Source organism: Recurvomyces mirabilis (genome assembly GCF_035927965.1).
Source record: "Recurvomyces mirabilis strain CCFEE 5264 chromosome Unknown scaffold_5, whole genome shotgun sequence".
In the NCBI taxonomy this organism is placed as follows: domain Eukaryota; kingdom Fungi; phylum Ascomycota; class Dothideomycetes; order Mycosphaerellales; family Teratosphaeriaceae; genus Recurvomyces; species Recurvomyces mirabilis.
Window position 1 is genome coordinate 667,823 of NW_027041939.1, and position 18,587 is coordinate 686,409.

An 18,587-nucleotide genomic window follows, 5' to 3' on the forward strand; every position below is an offset into this window, starting at 1 on the left:
TTAGTGGCCAACGGATGGACTGGTGGCCTTACATCCGGCCATGATATGTCTTCAGGTATGCAGTCCAAAGAGCAGTCTAACTTTCCAAACCTCCATCAACTCCAACGCTTCAAGTCCTGCTCACTATACCTTCCACTCATCTACTTTTCAAATCACCTGCGCAATGACGGAATCAATGCATTACATGGCTCCAGGAACGCAGCATCTCGCTAGTGGAGCAGACTTTGTGCCGACACTTCGTAGTGACACATACGACTACATTAAACCAGAGCAGTTCGACCTGAAAGATCGCGCAGTGCTGATAACAGGAGCCTCGAAGGGCATTGGCAGGGAGACTGCGTTCTCCTTCGCCAAAGCTGGTGCTTCGAAGATAGCCATTGCCGCCAGATCTTCGCTCGACTCGCTGAAGCCGGAGATCGAGACTGCAGCCAAGAACGCCGGCAGATCAGTCCCTCAGATTGTAGTACTGAAGCTGGACGTCGCCGACTATGACAGTGCCGCGGCAGCTGCAAAGGAAGTTGAGCAGACCTTCGGCCGACTCGATATCCTCATCAACAACGCTGGCTTTCTGGAGCCGTTCAAGCGGTTGCTCGACTCCGACCCAAAGGATTGGCGAATGAGTGTTGAGACGAACCTCATCGGTAGTTACAATGTCACCAGAGCTTTTCTGGGCCTTATGCTCAAGTCTCCCAATGGTCTGAAGGAGATCCTCATGCTCAGTAGCATTGGCGGGAACTTGGTCTTGCCTCTCGGCTCAGCATATGGACCGTGCAAACTAGCTTTGCAGCGTTTCAGCGAGATCATCTGTGCCGACTATCCCGAGGTCCTGGCCTTCAGCATTCATCCTGGAGGTGTGTTGACAGAACTGGCAAAGCGGATGGGCAAGGAGATGGAGGGTCTTTTGACTGATACACCACAGTTAGCTGCTGATGCCATGGTATGGCTGACCGCAGAGAGGCGCGAATGGTTGCAGGGACGATATGTCTCCGTCACTTGGGACGCGAAGGAGTTGGTTGAGAAGCGAAAGAAAATTGAGGAGGAAGATCTCTTGTTGGTCAAGCTTCGCGTTGACTAGGTTCGTTAATGTCGTAGCAATGTCTATAATTGCTTCTGCCTCTATGGTATTGTTCTCTAAGCTCTCGGCTGGCCAAGTTAGTGGCATCCAATTCCAATAAGCCAACTAAAAGGTTCAGTCCAATAAGTCGTTCCATAGTCCAATCTAAGGATCGATCTCAAATCATACCAGCCGGGCAAGATCCAGTGCACGTCCATGGTGTCCAGCGAAATACCTCATCCGCGGCCTGCTCTCTGGGATACATGTGCATACTCGATGGTTGCGTCTGCTTCTCTTTCTTGCTGATGATACTGGCGACATGAAAATGCCTCATTTCGCTGTCGTTGCTACGTATTGCCGAAATTGTAATGTTCATCATTCATGCTGGGATCTTCATCCAGTCTGATCGACCATGGTAGTCGAGGAACTTTCCAACCCGTGCATGCGTGGTCTCAAGTCGACTTCCCGCTTTTCGTTCTGATACTTGTACCACGCTCCGATCGCCATGCATATCGTTGCGATAGCCAGACTTGTGCCGCAAAACTTCATGACTGGAAGAAAGGTGTTCGGGTACACGTCGGCCAGCTTGCCGCAGATGAGGGCACCCGCGAGGCCAGGTACGGCAGCCATGGTGTACATCATGCCAACCCATTGACCAAGCTTCTTCTGCCCTGCATCGTTGTGATTGCCGATAATGTGGGCTACCGAAGCTGCTGGCAAGCCAATGATAGCGCCAGAGAATATGCCGAAGAGGACCACGAAGGCGATTGCTCCCTTGCTCGTTATAACGAATGGCCACATGCAGAAGACCAGGATCGTGCCGATCGCGTTAACCACGACATGTACGTGCAGCGCACCGGAGCGATAACGTGCGACGTATTGGGAGAGAGTAGCAGATGCTGGTCGACCAGTGAAAGATGTGGCGTTCATGATGGCGAGCAAAGCAAAAGTCGCCAAAGTGTCCCGGGGTAATTCTTCTGGGCGTACTTCTCCTCTCCACCCAAGCTTGGATAGGGTGGCCCAAGGCTCCAGGGCAAAGAAGATCGGATAAAAGCCCATGAACATCAACGCGAACCCGGCAGAGAACCAGACGAAAGCAGAATTCTGCAGCGCATGCTTGTCCCAGAACGTGTCTATACGCCACAAAAACTTGGGATGCTTTTCGGTAGTCGGCTTGGGCCCGGCAAAGAAGATGATAGCAATGCATGTGGCAGCCATGATGGCTGCGATGATCAAGACAGCGCGCATATAGCCTAGCTCGAGTTCAAGGTACTTGAGTACGGTGGAATAGATCGCACCACCAACACTGGCACCGCAGGCGACGATGCCGAGCGCAAGAGCCTTCTTTGCTTTGAACCATGTTCCAGCCACTGTGGACCATGTCAGCAACCATGACAGTATTGGTAATGCGGCTCACAAACCTTGAGAAGACGTCACAAAGAAACAAGACATGCCGATGCCACCGAGGACACCCTGTGTCACCACCAGGATATTGTACGCCCGGCTCGGCAGGTCTCCTCGAACTGAAGCTTGAGCGAACATTCCGGCAGTCAAGAATACAGTACCAACAGTGAGCACCTTGTCTTGATGAGAGGCGTCCACTAGTCTCCCGGTAATACACGAGAATCCAAGAATGCAGAGGATTTCGATACCGCCGATTGCGTTGATGTTCAAATAGCCTTGTCCTGGGATGATCTGGCCGTGATACAGGGTCGCGAATGTGCCGAAAGCCTGACGACTGATTAGTGCTTGCAAGACGTCAACCAATCGACGCGACCAACATTAACATAGCCCCAAGAGTTGAACATGAGCATAAAGCACGCCGTCAAAGCAGCGTAAGGTCTCCATCCCGTCGGCCATCCTGTCTCGACCTGAGTAGCTGTCGACTGCCCGCGCTCAACATCTGGTGATGACCATTCCTTTCGATCCGCCTGTTCCGTAGGCGAAGCAGAACGATCGTTGCTAGGGGTGCCGACCAAGGTTTCTTTCTTGAAGCTCTTTTCCGACATAGATCTTGTATCAGATGCAATAGAGGGTCGGCTAAACGATGACATAATGGAACACAGATTTGCCTGGGGCAGAAAGATGGGGAGTGGAATGGAATGGAGTGAGGAGACAACAGCCAGATCTGGGCCTGGCCAGAAGATATGTTCTTTTCAGGGACAAAAGGGAGTATCCAGCGGTCAAGAAGGAATGTAACCTACGAGCTGGCGAGTCACCAAGGTTTGAGTTGTGATTATAGCAATTTGGTGCACAACGTATGGCCAAGACCACATCCTTATCGAATGGTAGACACACATGTGAGCCAGGGGACCAGATGATGAAACATTGTAATGTGGTGGGTTTCGACCACTGGGCAGTGATGCACGGGGTGGCGCCTGTGTGCACTGCTGTGGGCCTCCAAGCCTGGCAGTGAGACCGGCGTTGAGGTGTTTGCTTCTGTTAGAGTCACTATCCTGCGCATGTCGCCAGCTGTGGATTGCGATCGTCACTCAGCCAAGCGAAAGTGTAGCATGATCGTTATCGTGGGTGCTATGAAGCGAGGACGCCAAGAAGTAGAAGATGATGCGGCTTCCTTGGTAGCGTTGCCCAGACTTCAGGTATGCTCTGCAGAAGCCAGCTGGTATCTGATTCGCAGTATCTGTGCTCACGCTGACAACGTCGCGCAACTAGCACGACGTGACCATCTCCGGTCAACAGTGTAGCTGCGATCAGTATACAGATACCTAGGTCATAGCACGATAGAGACGCAGTGGTGGTGAGGAGAAGCGGAGGAAATTGACAGTAGCGGACCGCCAAGGCCGGGTGGAACCTTATTCTCTCGGCACCTCAGCTCAACCCAAAGAGTAATACGATTTGACACAAACGTACACTACACTGCCTCCGTAGTCATGAACTCCCTGCATGAGTCCATGACCCTCCCAAGCATTCTTATCTCGGAATTGTAGAAGGGGATCTTCCGTTCCGAACCTTGGATACGCCTCAACGCTTGATCCCAAAGACTTTGGTACTCGTGAAGCCATGCCTAGATGAACCGCAGATGGTACGTCTGGAGCAGCAAAGATCGTCTGGGCACTCGGGACATGATATACCGCTCCGGGAACGAGATAAGAAATGTGTCAGCAGGTTTGAAGTCCAACAGCGTCCGTCTTGTGGTTGGAGCCAGCTACGGGGCCGCTATTGTGCTGGACATGGGGCAATCCTGCAGCCCCATACTTTGACATTGGGGTACCCTTACTCCAGAGCGTAGTAAGCTACTACTCCGGCCGAATGATAGCTCACTGTGGCTAGCCATAGTCACCTAGCTACGGCCCTCCAGCTTTTCAAGCTGTATCACAACGGGACTTGGCATAAGGCACTGCCTCACGCCAAGCAAGAATAGGGTCGAATTCGTCATTCAATTGAACAAGCACACTATAAACCTCAGCTAAGCGTATCACAGACTTCCGGAACGCCCTTGACCAGCAAAAACATTCACGAATCAACCAGGCAGCCTCTGACCATGTCACGAAGCAAAATGCCTCAAAGGCTTGATATCGGCTCGGGCAGACGTACCTGCTACTCTGCGCTCCGAAAGTTGACGACTCTGACGCATAGCTCTACACATGAGCAGGCGCCGAGCAAAACAACCTGAGGTAGCAGCTTCATTTCAAGCGTCCTGCCGAGACTCTCAGGCTCGATCAGATCCGCCCTCAGAAGCTATCCGATTTCGGTGTACGGTTCTCACCTCCTTTGCAGTACCACCACGTTGCATAGCCAAGGCCGTAAGGAACAAAGAGTCCAAACTCCTGCCTGAAGTCAGCCGGGCCTTCGCGTGAGTTCCGAGAAATAGGATTGCCCAGCATTGCAAACACGCCATCCGATGCCTTGAAGATCATATCGAATTTACGAATCGGTCAATCTCATCAGCCGCCACGTCGTCGAACAGCTCCACGATATCGATTAAACCTATCAAGATAGCCTTCGCCCACTGCACTCTGTCCGCATCCGACTCTACGAAGTCATCTTGGTCGTAGTATGCGTAGCGATCTTGCCAGCATCGTTGGCCACAGAAGGTCGAGCCGAAGGACTGCAGGTCTTGTGCTACACTACTTTCGATAGTCGAGACGGCGCTCAAGTACTTGGCGGCCAGAGCAAGACGGCTGACTACTGCAATGTCTTGAGCCTGTAGTGCCGGATTTTCTGATGCCGCGGCTATCGTGCAACCCTTCTCTAAAGTCGCAGGGTCAGCTTCTGGGGTGACGACCCTTGAGCGAGCTGCTGGTGCCTTCTTCTCGGGACTACATGGCTTCGAAGCGTTTTTCGGAGGCGACAATGGCGCCCACCCCGGCTGATCGACATAGGCCAGACTCTCGGGTTGATTTGCAGCAGAGTTGATCTCCCTAATCTTCGCCTCAAGCTTTGACAGCGCTTCAGCTTGCTGCTGTGCATTCATATGCTTGCGCTGCTTCCGCTTCTTCGTCGGTGGTTCGTCGAAATCACTTCCCTCGTCACCAGTAGCACCCGCTCGTGGCGTGGCAGGCACGACGAAGTCCTCATCCTCCACAACCTGCTGTGCTTCTGCTACAGGCGACCCGGGAGCATCCTCCAGGCCTCCCAATTCTTGTATGCGTACAGCAATGGTGAAGTAGTCCGGCCGCTTCGGTGCCTTCTCCTCTGGTCCACGCATGCGCTTCCTCTCTTTTGTTCTCAGCCTCCTAGTCAATTTGCCAATCTCAGCAATCTGCTCTCGTAGCGCATTTGCCTTCCTGCCAGCATATGGACGACCTGATGTTTCGAGGTGGTGGCATAGTCTCTTGACCTTCACCTTGAAGTCGGGTCTGGACTCCTTCATCTTGGTTAGGAATTCATTTGGAGTGAGCTCGACCTCACGTTCTTCGGTCGCGGCAGCTTCGTCGTTCGCGTTGTCGATTGCTTTGTCGTCTTCGAGCATCGCTGCGATTGAGTTGCCGATGTCATCTTCTTCTGTGTTCATTTCGAGAGATGCGATGTGGCCTTCGCGATCATCGGCTTCTTCTGGTCGCAGCGCCTCAGACACTGGCGGGAGAGAGGTTTTGTCACCACATGCGTGTGTCTGCGCCATGTTAAGCTCGCTGGAAGTGCGTTGATTGCGATCGTTACAGCGATCCAAGTCATTGGTTCGAAGAGAGTGTTGTAGCCTTCTTATGTGTTGCGAGATTTTGTGTGAAGTGAACTCACGTTGTGAGCTTCAAGTGACAATTAGCAGGGCCACAACAATACGAGGACTCGTGAATGGCGTGACAGCAACATCTGAAGGTCTCCTGCTGCCCGTTCGATTACGAATGTGCTCATGCTATCTCGTGAAGCAGTGGACGGAGTCTCCTCATATGAAGTGACCATGCCTGTCACTCTGCGAAAATGATGTTGTTGCTGGAGTCAACGTGCTCCATTATCAGAAGAGTCGCGAATGTGACAGTATTCACTGACATGGTCGTGGAGACCTTTGGTCCATTGATGTTCATAGTTCTCGTGGTCTAAGCCGTATCGCTGTCTAAGCGCCGTCGCTGATAGCAACCCAATCATCCCAAGTAATCCTCCCACAGCCGCATTGGAAACAGTACCGCTCACGTGTATGTGTTACACTCAGGCCTTAGCCTGTGTTGGTTGTAGACGATCCTTCTAAGTCTAACTCACTACAGCACCTTCCCAACCTGCGCCGTCCGCTCCTGCTGCAACTTCTGCGCATTTCGATCCTTCTCCTCCTGCTTGCAATTCTCCAATCCCGAGCAGTTGTGCGACTCCAACATCCTGTGCTTCCCGCAGAAATGCCCCTGACAGAACCCGCAGTCGCCCACGATACGTTGTGCGGCGTCCTTGCAGTCTTTGGCTCCGCATCGAATCTTCTTGGGTGCGCCGCCACGAATAGGCAAGGCCATGCGTAGGGTGCTTTCGCGAGTCACATTGGACGACAGGAGGGTGGAGGAGGGTAAGAGATGTTTGCCGGCGTAGACTATGCGGAGGTCGGTTTCGGGCATGTTGGTTCGGAGGGCGAGGACTTTGCGAAGATTGGCAATTGAGGTTGTTTGCGGGACGGTGATGGGAAAGGCTGGCAGGTTGGTTAGGGAAAATGTGCGCGATAAGGCATGGTTGCTCTACTTACTGTCGCCCGCCACTGTCTTGACGAAGATCTGCATGGTCTCAACGGCTCCGGCGGATGAGGCGCGTGACAGGATCGAGGAGTCGCTGCTGACGCTGCTGACGCTGTTGGAACGGGCCATGGTAGACTGTGTTGTTCTTCTGGTGGCCTTAAGTGAGTGCAAGTTGTGTTCTTTGGTGGTCGTGTGCGTGGTTGTAAGCCCTCGTGTGACAGATAAGCCGATAGCTGGCGTCCAGTAGAACTGCAGGCGGCGGGTTTGATAGGTATATTATAGAGATGAAAATGTTGCAAAGTGTCTTTGTGAGATTATGTCTGGAGAAGAGGACAAGATCACTTTCAAATTGGTCGAATGTTCGAGACGCTGAGTAACTGAGACCTGGGCCAGGTGATGCCTCGAGTCACTACCGGACCAAGTTGTCGTCATGCAGGTTCGCCCAACTAGTCCAGGCCCGATATCGCATGGTAGCCAATAGCAATACGTCGGTAGAGCAGCGCCATCGGGTAAATGCCGTTGGCCGGTAGATGTTCCGAGGCTCCGCCATTTCTGGACTACAGACCACATTCGTCCTCACTTCAGATCTTCATTCCATTCTCTACTCTCTTCCACGGTCACTAATACTCGCTAATATAGATCATGACACGAAGTGACACCACAGGGACTCACGTCGTCTGCATATTGTATACAACATGAGACCAATCATCTTAGGCTGTTCTTGCCCCAAATTGACCAAGCGCCGCGGCATGGGTGATCGATGATAACAGAAGCGCCTTCAAGATTGTGACTGGTGGGACGCCGCATGTAAGGAGCATCCAAATGCACTATCGTGCTTGCCTACCGTCATCTTGAAGTGACGCCAATGTCATATCAAGACTCGGTACTATTGCTTTGCAGCATGATCAAGAACCGTCAAGAGCTCTGCGTGGGGCTCCTGCGAGGGTCAGACGCTCTGCCGCCCAAGGAGATGAGGGACATGCAGCGTTCAGCAAATGATGAAGCATATGGCACTGCTATCGATTGCACTAGCTGACTTCCAGATCGTTCAGCAATTTGTGCTCATGGACACAGCTGCACGACTGTGGTTCCAGCTTGATACTGCCGCTCATCACAGCACGTCTGTAGATCAACTCCGCGACGACAAGTTCGTCGCAAGAGCTGGCTTCCGCTCCTATGACGGGCACCAGGCAACTGCTTTCCAGGGGAAGATCTGGGCTGCAGTGGCTTCATGAGCACCAAGTCCATGGTCCAATGCTGAAAGTCCTGTGACCGCTTAAGATACACTCTCGACGGACTCTGCTATGTCGTCTGTGATAACACAGTTTCTTGCACCAAGTACTCTCAGCCTCCTGGATTTGGCCAGCAACGGCCTCTAGGTAGTCGTACCCCAGCGATTGCTGCCTGTACGTTCTCGTGATCGAGGATGTGGCTACGACGATAAACCGAAGTTGAGACATTGATCCGCCCGCGACTAGGTCCCAACAACCTACAAGAGGATCTCGGGCGGACCGTTACCTCGAATCTTTCTCATTGGCTCCGGAATGTAATCGCATGGCGAGTAATTGCCTCCTGTCTCCAGCGCAGTGCAGCTTAAATCCCCTTGGAGTCTCAAAGGCATACTGAGCCGCGGTGTCTGGTGTCCAGTCCATTGAAGTGTTGGAGGCCCTTGGTCTTCCGGGAATCTTACCGTTGCTTACAAAAGTAATCGCAATGTTCCTCGATCGTGCACGGGAGCTCATCCGACACCTCGTATGTCCAGCAGCGGATCGCTCTACCGCTTTCACATAGTCTTTCGATAGGCCCCATTCCTAAGATGCAAGCCTGTTGGGCAAGGCACGCCGGGGTTCCAGTCCACTACGATCGTGCGCTGTCCCATCCACCTGGCTCTGGCCCCTACCCTTCTGTTAACCAGCAGTGACGGCCTTCTATCGTCCCAATGGCCTGCGTAATGGATAGTGCACGTATGGAGCTTCACGGTCTTTCTCCCGTCAAGGGGTTCCCTCTTTTTGCTCCTCCTCGCAAGATGTACACCTTCTTCGCCGCTAGGTAGACTATGGACTCTGGAGCATGTTCTCTCTTGAATGAGATGATCACTCTGTCTCCGGACCTATTCAATCGCCCACTGGGCGTCTTACGAGGCTACTCTACTCCTGGGAAGCGTCCGAGCGGCTTCGGGGGCCGCGGCAGCGGTGTGTTGACCACTAGCTTTCACAGCCAGCTTTGAAGATCTTCCTCCCCCATCCTCGCCTGCACAATCAAGCAGACTTGCAAACATACATATGAGCTGCGTCTATAACAAAGCGGTACCACATCATCCTACACGACATCAAGATGGCGGCATTCAGCAGACACAACAATCACGCCGACTGGAGCGAGCAGCAGCTGTACGACAACGCTCCTCGCCGCCTCGCTGGCACTGACCTGATCCACAGCGCGAAACACTATACCAACGACGAGCTCCTCAAGCAAGCACAGAAGTTCAGCACAAAGGTGATGGAGCGCGGTGCCTTCACACATTTCTTAAGAGGTGCCTGTCTCGACTACGCGCTAGACCACGGCCAAGAGCCCGATGGTTTCCGCGAGGCTTTCGATGTCGAGCGCTTGCGCAATCTCGAGGCCAGAGGCGATGTACCCAACCAGACTCTCGCTATCCTGCGTAAGCGCAAGTGTGTTATGCCTTCGAACACCTGAACGTAGAAATCGGACAGCTCAATCTACCGGATCGCCGTATAGACGTAGCTAACATACACCTTCCGCAGTCAACCTAAGCGCCAACCCAGATCTCCTCGAGCTGGAGAGTGTCCGCGCAGCCTATGCTCAGAAGTAGGCGGCGGGTTTCATGTATCCTTCGGAATACTGGATCAAGATGGAGCGTGCGATTCGTGACACGACCCCGCAACAATACGGGCTGATGGGCTTCAAAACCTCAGCATCCTTGAGTAATCATGTGTTAAAGGCTCGTGCGATTGGTCCTCGTCTGGCAAACATCGTCCAGAACAACGGTGTTGGCTTGGCTGGTGCGAATGCCAATGCTGGCACACAGGCTACCTCAACTCCGCGCACCACAGCGACTACCGACTCCCCTGCCACTCATCAGACTCCTACCGCCACTTCGCGTCCTACCGCAACTCGCCACACCACATCCGCTCGCCATACCACACCTCCGCTCCACTTGATAAGCGAACACCACCACCCAATCCCCCCAATCCACGCCAACCTCAACATCAAGCAGTTCGAACCTCACCGACTACCACTCTACAGCACCCTCTGCTGCTTCATCCGCTCCACCGAACGCCGTCCCGACTACTTCAACCTCACCACCTTCGCCGACCTCGTCCATACACCGACTTGTCCAGATTCAGGCGAGAATGATATAACAATCAACGCCTAAAATCGTTGCATCCGCAATCTCGCTCTCAGTGCATATGCTAACAAGCAGGTCGCTGAGTACTTTGCCTATATCATGTCCCAATGGTTGGGAAAGCGTATGGGAGACGGCCTGACGATTTTGGAGACGATGGTGGTTGAGATGGGGAGGACTGGGGTTGGGATGGGCGAGATGGTTGCGGGTAGGGAGAAGTATCGGTATGGTCGAGGTTGAAGATGATGAGTAAGTGAGGCAGCCTTGGTGGAGGGTGAGGTTTTGTTGTGATTCCTAGCCGTCGTGGATGATGAACTGATGAGACGATGAGACGACTTAACATGGCGTTGGTGGGGTTGTGATTACACGCAGTGTGTAAGTGAAGCTCAATTTTACAAGCAGTTATAGCCAAATGTACACTATCAGCACACAATCGTAACATCCCTCATCCACATCTCTAATCTACTGTGCATGCTTGCTTCGCACCATTCCCAGCTTGCTCTCCAAGCTGAGATCGTTCCAGAGCAACACCCCCTTCGTAATATATACACCGCCAGCCTAAGCATGCATCACTGCTGCATAGCCATCTCGTGCAACGAGCACAACAAGCCCAAAGCAACCTTGTCGGTATTCGGCATCATCAAAGCACCAAGTATAGCATGCCCATGCGGGACACCCTCCCATTTCGGCGCCGAAAGCTCAGCTTCCTCATCATTGGTGACAGCATCGCCATTCACGGCATTCCCATTCTGCATACCAGGAGCAAGAGCCCGATGCATACTCCCCCTGCCAGCCTTCTCAGCCAACCTCTTCATCATACTCAGCGCTCGATGCGTAATGAGTTTGAAACTCTCTGTATCGTGCCCTAGATCTCTGACCTTGGGCCCACCAGGTGGCGTGCGGTCGACCGAAAGTAAGCTCGCGAGATTCAGGAGGCCGATAACCCAGCCGTCTTCGCTTTCGATCCAGGCACGGGCTAGTGCTGTGTCGTTGCCAGGGACGAGAGTGGTGAGGATATCGGCTGCGAGCATGCCTTGGCAGAGGTAGGATTTGCGTGCCTCGACTATTCGGAGCTGGTGGGAGTTGCTGAGGGAGCCTTTTGTACGATCTGGTAGTATGGAGATTGATAAGGCGAAAGCTCGTGTTAGGAGATCGAGTGGTGATTCTGATGCAGCGAGGGAGGAGCTCGAGGCTGTGAATATACTTTTGTACAATTGTCGGTTCGGATCTTGTCTCGCCAGCAGCTTCGCCAGGCAGTCTACAGCAGGTGGTAGGTATCGATGCACCGCTGGCTGAAAGTGCGTGAATGTCACCGAGCCAGGGTCGTCCGCGTAGTTTGGGGCAGGCTGTGGCGCGAAAGCTAGAAGGAAATGGAGAACGTGCAATGCATCATCTCGACCCGGCAGCTCTAGACTCTGTGTGATGTTCGACAGGAAGGTGATAATGTCCTTGTAGAAGTCCAGCGTGTTGAGCAGTGTACGAAGCAATAGATTCCTGGTTCCAAGTAGCCGAATGGTATTGCTCAACCACTTGATTAGACGCGCCGAGGTGAGCAGAACATGATTGTGCTCGAAGAAAGACATGTTGCGCATGATCGTAGTGATAGCGATCAGCCGATCAGCAGCACGATCAAGCTCGTAAGGGTGAGTACCAAATGCCGGCACATCCTGCAGCGTGTCGTTCTCTGCCCGCGCGCCGCGCATGATGTCTTCGTAGGATGGCAGATCAAGTGCATCGGACACCTCTGCAGCATCTTCCGAAAGTGTCTCGGTCTGCTCTTCAGCACAATCAACGACGTACTCGATGAGATCCTCGCACTGCGCAAGCTCGAAGTGTATCCGCTCGTCACGTGATACTATCACAAGTGCATCGAGAGCATATCGGACTTCGCTGTGGATACCAGACGCCAGACTGAGACCAATCGCTCGCATGTCGATGATGCCCATCTCGTCGACAGTAGGCATGTTGGGCAGAAATCGGGAGATCACTGTGCCAAGTTCGTGGAGCGCAGGTATGTTGTAGCCGCCATCCAGTTCCATCGATCGAAAGTTCGGGACATAATTCGAACTCTGAGGCTCATCGCTCTTCATTACTGCCCCGCCGCCCTCTTGTCTGGCTGATGGAGAGCGCTGCACCTTCTGCCCAGAGCCTGGCGACGCTGCTGCAACTGAAGCCACACCAGCCTGAGGCGTCATCTGTGGAGGTCTCTGAATACTGCTATTCCGTCGATGATGCATGAGCTGCTCAGGCGTAGACATCCCATTCTGCTGCAACTGCGCAGGTATCTGTACTGGCGTAGCTTGCGCTTGTTGCTGAGCCTGTATACCCTGCTGAAACTGCGCAAACTGATTTTGCTGATTTGGAGGCTGCATCGTCCGACTAGGCGTGGACGGTGTTGGCCCACCCAGACCAGCCATCTGATGCGCATGTTCTCGAGCCTGCTCACGTTTTTGCTGGACCTTCATATTGAACCAAGCACGTTCGTAATTGCCGACATCTCGAATGTAAAGCTGCTTGAGCTCTTCACCAGCATTCGGGAACTGGCTAGGAGGCAGGCCAAATTTGTTAGCCACAATCTGCCATTGTCCCATTCGTTCCACGTTCGCGGCACCTTGTGCTGAAGCGACGACGTTGAACAGCATGTAGAGGTCGATAGGTCTGTTACCGACAGTCGGATTCGGGACGAACTGTCGTCCCGTCTGCATCGCACTAGCCTGCAAAGCCTTGAAGAATTGTGCTCGCTTCTGCTGATGATTGGTGGTAGCGGCCGGATTGGTGTTCTGGCCGTTGGCCATCTGCGCCCCTGGTTGCTGACTGCCCATGTTGTTTATGGCACCTTGCTGTCCTGCTGGCCGTGGAGGCACCATCCCACTTCTTCGCATCGCATCCTGTTGCTGCTGGAGCTTCATCTGGTAGATCCGTTGCGCATTGGCTTGCGCGTTCGCTTGCGACATCATGTTGTTCATCTGAGGTGCCATCGATACGCCAGCATTCATGTTATTCGTACTCATGCCGATGCCCTGATTCCAGCTGACCATGCCACCCTGCTGTTGCTGCTGCATACCAGGCTGCTGGTTGTGCTGCTGTGGGGTAGAGGGTGGCATCTGTCCTGTGAAATTCCCCTGCTGTGGTTGCTGCTGTTGCTGTTGAGGAAATGGACTGGGTGACGCGTTGTTCATGCGCGTCTGCTGTGGAGGTCGAAATTGCTGGTTGGACATGGTCGGCGAGGGAGTCGCATTGTTGGAAGCCGGCTGTTGCAGATGCTGATACGGTGTCGGCGCATTGGGAAACTGCGATCCACCTGCTTGTTGGTTTGGGAAGGCGTAGCTGGGCGTCTGAGAACGTGACATCTGAGATTGCTGTGGTGAGCCTGCCATACCGCCATCATGAGGTCGCTTGGCAGGAATGACTGAAGCCGGGTTGAAGGTCTGGTTGAAGGCAGTAGGAGTGGGCGTGCTACCGTTGCCGTTCTGGAGTCCTTGGCTGTACTGGTCGAACTGATTAGGGTTGGCGAGGTTGTTGTACATGGCGGCCGGGTTAAGGTGGCCTGAGGCGTTTTGGGAGAACATGCCGTTCGACTGCCCGTTCGGCCATTGGTTCATCGCGGTCGCATCCGAGTCGTCGGGCTGCTGGAGGCGGCATGGTTAGTAGAGGATAGGGTAGGATAGGATAGGGTGGGATGGTGGTGCGTGAATGGCCAGCCGCTCAGCCGCGCGACAGCCAGTCAGTAGTGTGGGTGTGGGTGAGTGAAGCAGCGGCAGCGAGTAAACAAAACAGACTAGCGCGCCAACACGCGTGTGTGACAGGTGAGGCAGGAGCGATCGAGTCGCCTCAAACGCAGTGGTATTTGCGTGAGCATGTCGGTGCAGTGGGCCGACTCGCGGGGACGAATAATGGGCAGAATGGACGCGTGCGATAGGGAAGGCGCCATCTAAGCAATCAGGTAAAAGACAGACACGTGGGCCGTGTCTGCCCGACGGCGATGATGCTGATGATGCTGATGCTGATGCTGATGCTGATGTAGGTAGATGACAATCGGGCACGAGAAACTCACCTCGCAGATTTCCGGAAAAGCCGCAGCAGTAGTCCTAGGCGATGGTCCTTTGTGAGTACGACGGCTGCTGAGGAGCAGAGGAAGTCGCGAAACGGGCTGGGGGACGGCCCCCATCCGCCTTCGTCATTCTCGAATCTCGACTCTCTGCCTGGGCTAAGCGCCGATATTCACGACTTTGCCGTGGAGGGGGACAGCGATAGAATAGAAAGACATTCACCACATACAAACAAACCCCAGCTACATAGCAGAAACACTCGTGCAACTGCACCCAACGATCACTACCCGCTCATGCCAGAAACTTTTAGCTCCGTTTGATTGGCAGCTCCTCGTCAAGAGGAAGAAAGGCAGGCCCGTGCATGCGGTTTTTCCTTCCTCGAAGCCTAAATCAAGACCGACGGCGCGGGTTGGCAAGATTAATCTGCTGTCTGAATCCTGCGTGCCTCTGCTTATCAAAGGGAAAACAAAATTGTCAAGCGTCTTCACCTCTCTGCTCAGTGGAATGGCGAACTTCGTCAAGTCAGCCCGCTTTGGTCAGTGTATGCAGCGCCACCAAACCACTATAGCCCTCGGGAGAACCAAAAGAGGCTCGAGTTGTTATGTCATTGACGCATCCATGTCACCCACTTCCTTTCTATCCGGCACGCCTCGCATGTCTGCCACTAGGCAAGCTGCTTCCTTCGCTTATCACACACCTGTCTTTGCCTTGCCAAGGTGGCACTTCTCGGCTGGTGGACTGTCAGCCAGCGCGAACGCTTACCAGCCGGGTGCTCTTGAGATAGCCGAAAGCATTTTTGATGCCTTACTCCTCATTCTCTGTGATGACAGGTTATATGTTGCTGCCCTCTTGAAATAGGAGGAGACTTTCAGTTCATCAGAGCTTCTTTCAATTGCTCTTGGCGGTATGAAGCAGAAGACCCTCTCTTCGGCACGATCCGATCTTCACTTTCTGGGGAAGGCGTTCTTGACATCAAGCCGAGAGTAGGTCATCACTTTTCTATCTGTCTGTCAGTACTATCTCATTTCGCTCCCTACGAACTTTACATTTGCGTACACGTAAGGATTAGCAAAATCGCGGCTCTCATCCCTTACATCCTCACCGCCTCCACACAAACCATGGGCTGGCTCTCCTCCGACAAATCCGCCGTCTCGGCACCCGAAGCATCTCAAGATGGAGGTTACATCGCACCCGACCGATCAGCAAGGCAGATGTGCTGGGATGGACGGGATAGCTTTTTCCAATGCTTGGAGCGAAACGGAATTGTGGACAGTGTAAAAGAGGATGAGAAGGCAAAGAAGATGTGCTCGCCGGAGTTGAAGGAGTTTGAGAAGCACTGCGCGTCGAGTTGGGTAAGTCGGAGTGGCTGAAAGGGTATGATGTAGAGGAATTGGGCAAGTGGCTAATGGTTTGAAAACAGGTGACATACTTCAAGAAGCGGAGAGTGATGGAGTATCAGCGGGATATGACGATCAAGAAACTCAGTCAGGAGGGCGCTACGGGCATGGACATGACTGGTAATGGATCGATGGCAGCACCGGCTTCAAGATGACCTCGACGTCCGTTGAGCTTGTATGACTAGAAAGTCGACTCGCCACTCTGAAAGGCATGCGGTACCCCAGAATCTAGGCACGGGTGCCATTACAGTCTGAGAAGGACAGTGGTGAATTGCCATCCTCAAAACGCACGTGGTACCAGGCTAGAGACGACGCTGCCACACGTCGACGGAATGATCGAAGGAGGTTCGTCGCGATAAGCTATGCGCCGACTGATATGGCAGAGCTCAGGGACTCGAGCACAAGACTTTGAGCGTCAAGGAGGGACAGTCCACTCGAGTGCTCGCCAATTGGTTCCGAGCGGACCACTGCATTGAGACGAGTTGTAAGATAGTTGTACACTAGTGTAAATAATCGATCTCGCTACAGGTTATGCCACTGCTAAGCTTCTTGATTGATGAGTCGATTCTACAATACTCGCTGGATGTAAGCATCACTTCATATGTCGGGCATTTTGGGGAGACTTTGGTAGCATCTAGACATTGCATGTGAAACAGTCTGCGCCACAACAGAATGATATGCATGACCATGTGGCGTTAGTAGGTGCATGGTCTGCCTCGAAGCTATGATAGGCTCCATCTTTCAATCGCATCGTGACAGCTTCAGATACACCGTCTCAGTTGATCACGAACTGTACTCGCACACGACCAGTCCTTCCTCTCACACGATCATCTAAGTCTAGCAAAACAATTCAACCTACAAGTCACCTCACATCCAACTCCTCGTAGACCGTCTCCTTCGCGACCCTTCCTTGACGTCAGAGCCAAGTTCTCGCTGCGAACAAAGGCGGGACACAGACACCCATTGTCTTGATACACATAAAAGCTCGCACGTTCTCATACACACGACAAACCATAAAACATAGCAGATCCTAGCCCATCATGGGCTTAGGTAGCAAGAAAACGTCGGCCAACGTGTCGCCGGACATCAAAGGCCAAACGCAGAGCGAAACACCCATCCCCTCCACCCCCACCTCGACCTCGACCTCCCGCACTTCCTCACCCATGCCGAACGAAAAGGTCGTCGACGGCAAGACCCCAGACGACAGCAGCAAACTCCGCACATTCCTCTCCATCCTCAAGCGCTTCATCGGCGTCACCGACATCGCCGCCGTGCGATTCAGTCTACCCGCACAGCTACTCGAACCCATACCCAACCTGGAATACTGGCACTACCTCGAACGACCCGAGACCTTCGTAGCCATCGGCGACAGCGAAGATGCCCTAGGCCGGATGCTCGGCTGCGTCCGCTTCTGGTTCTCCAAAGACCTGAAATACGTGCACGGCAAGCCCTGCAAACCCTACAACAGCACCCTCGGCGAATTCTTCCGCTGTCAATGGCAAATCGAAGACACAGCCCCCTCAATACTCGGCCAAGAGCATAAAGTCAGCGCTCTCCAAACCGAAACTGCACAACTCGGTGCATCGACAGCCGGTAAACCAGTCAAAGTCAACTTCCTCACAGAACAAACCTCGCACCACCCACCCGTCTCAGCCTACTTCATCGACTGCCCGGAAAAAGGCATCTCGGCACGAGGCTACGACCAACTCAGCGCGAAATTCACCGGAACCAGCATCAAAGTCACACCCGGCGAACACAACCAAGGCATCTACGTCTCCCTCTCCCAACGCGGAGAAGAATACAAACTCACCCACCCTGCCGCCTTCCTTAGCGGCTTCATCCGCGGCAACCTCAACGTTACGGTGGCAGACGCCTGCTTCTTCTCGTGCGAGCAGACAGGGATAAAAGTGATAATTCACTATCTGGAGGAAGGGTATTTTGGCAAGACGCAGAATCGAATCGAGGGCGTGGTGTATAAATGTGCGGGTCCGGCGGCGGATAGGCTTACGAGGATAAAGGATGTGTCGGATAAGGATATCTTGGGCAGGATCGACGGGATGTGGACGGATAAAGTGTGGTTCTCCCCAGGCGCTACGGATTTCAAGAAGACCAGCGAAAAAGACCGCATCCTCCTCATCGACGTCAACCCGCTACGTCCGGTGCCCAAAATATGTCCGCCGACAAATGAACAACTGCCCAACGAAAGTCGGCTTTTCTGGAACGAGGTCACGGAAGCTATCACCGCGAAGCAATTCTCTGTCGCGACCGCCAAGAAGACGGAGATTGAGGAGCGGCAGAGGGAGAAGGCGGCGCAGAGGAAGCAGGCGCAGACGGAGTGGAGACCGAGGTATTTCACCAAGGCTACGGAGCCGAGTGGACGGCCGGAGTTGACGGAGGATGGGAGGAGGGCGGTGCTGGGGATGGAGCAGGGGAGTTGGCATTTGGAGCCGCAGGCCGAGTATGGGGCTATGTAGGGATGTGAGCTGGGTTGTAGATGTTGGCTTGATGGGTTTTGAGGCGCCAGGCGTTCTGGTGTTAGATGGGGTGTAGAGCTCAAGCATATCGGGTGCAGCTGTAGATACTGATGCTGCTGCTGCTGCTGCTTCGGCACAG

At 53.5% G+C, this 18,587-nt stretch overlaps 9 protein-coding genes across 9 annotated transcripts; 5 read left to right on the forward strand and 4 right to left on the reverse strand.

Annotated features, from left to right (window-relative positions):
- Positions 1 to 184: 184 nt before the first annotated feature.
- LTS14_002590 (uncharacterized protein) lies at positions 185 to 1,075 on the forward strand (the record flags this gene model as incomplete). The annotated part of the gene is made up of 1 exon (XM_064835296.1): positions 185 to 1,075. The coding sequence occupies one exon, from the start codon at positions 185 to 187 to the stop codon at positions 1,073 to 1,075; it is 891 nt and encodes a 296-aa protein (XP_064697231.1).
- Positions 1,076 to 1,447: 372 nt separating this feature from the next.
- LTS14_002591 (uncharacterized protein) lies at positions 1,448 to 3,063 on the reverse strand (the record flags this gene model as incomplete). Its single annotated transcript, XM_064835297.1, has 3 exons — positions 1,448 to 2,424; positions 2,476 to 2,785; positions 2,836 to 3,063. 3 exons carry the CDS (start codon positions 3,061 to 3,063, stop codon positions 1,448 to 1,450), a joined length of 1,515 nt encoding a protein of 504 aa, XP_064697232.1.
- A 1,865-nt stretch (positions 3,064 to 4,928) lies between these two features.
- On the reverse strand, positions 4,929 to 6,137 carry LTS14_002592 (uncharacterized protein; the record flags this gene model as incomplete). Its single annotated transcript, XM_064835298.1, has 1 exon — positions 4,929 to 6,137. The coding sequence occupies one exon, from the start codon at positions 6,135 to 6,137 to the stop codon at positions 4,929 to 4,931; it is 1,209 nt and encodes a 402-aa protein (XP_064697233.1).
- Positions 6,138 to 6,708: 571 nt separating this feature from the next.
- On the reverse strand, positions 6,709 to 7,293 carry LTS14_002593 (uncharacterized protein; the record flags this gene model as incomplete). The annotated part of the gene is made up of 2 exons (XM_064835299.1): positions 6,709 to 7,121; positions 7,176 to 7,293. 2 exons carry the CDS (start codon positions 7,291 to 7,293, stop codon positions 6,709 to 6,711), a joined length of 531 nt encoding a protein of 176 aa, XP_064697234.1.
- Positions 7,294 to 9,498: 2,205 nt separating this feature from the next.
- On the forward strand, positions 9,499 to 9,994 carry LTS14_002594 (uncharacterized protein; the record flags this gene model as incomplete). Its single annotated transcript, XM_064835300.1, has 2 exons — positions 9,499 to 9,823; positions 9,927 to 9,994. The coding sequence occupies 2 exons, from the start codon at positions 9,499 to 9,501 to the stop codon at positions 9,992 to 9,994; spliced, it is 393 nt and encodes a 130-aa protein (XP_064697235.1).
- Positions 9,995 to 10,033: 39 nt separating this feature from the next.
- LTS14_002595 (uncharacterized protein) lies at positions 10,034 to 10,558 on the forward strand (the record flags this gene model as incomplete). The annotated part of the gene is made up of 1 exon (XM_064835301.1): positions 10,034 to 10,558. One exon carries the CDS (start codon positions 10,034 to 10,036, stop codon positions 10,556 to 10,558), a length of 525 nt encoding a protein of 174 aa, XP_064697236.1.
- A 539-nt stretch (positions 10,559 to 11,097) lies between these two features.
- On the reverse strand, positions 11,098 to 14,130 carry LTS14_002596 (uncharacterized protein; the record flags this gene model as incomplete). The annotated part of the gene is made up of 1 exon (XM_064835302.1): positions 11,098 to 14,130. One exon carries the CDS (start codon positions 14,128 to 14,130, stop codon positions 11,098 to 11,100), a length of 3,033 nt encoding a protein of 1,010 aa, XP_064697237.1.
- Positions 14,131 to 15,695: 1,565 nt separating this feature from the next.
- On the forward strand, positions 15,696 to 16,129 carry LTS14_002597 (uncharacterized protein; the record flags this gene model as incomplete). Its single annotated transcript, XM_064835303.1, has 2 exons — positions 15,696 to 15,929; positions 15,998 to 16,129. 2 exons carry the CDS (start codon positions 15,696 to 15,698, stop codon positions 16,127 to 16,129), a joined length of 366 nt encoding a protein of 121 aa, XP_064697238.1.
- An 885-nt stretch (positions 16,130 to 17,014) lies between these two features.
- LTS14_002598 (uncharacterized protein) lies at positions 17,015 to 18,448 on the forward strand (the record flags this gene model as incomplete). Its single annotated transcript, XM_064835304.1, has 1 exon — positions 17,015 to 18,448. The coding sequence occupies one exon, from the start codon at positions 17,015 to 17,017 to the stop codon at positions 18,446 to 18,448; it is 1,434 nt and encodes a 477-aa protein (XP_064697239.1).
- Between the last annotated feature and the right edge of the window lie 139 nt (positions 18,449 to 18,587).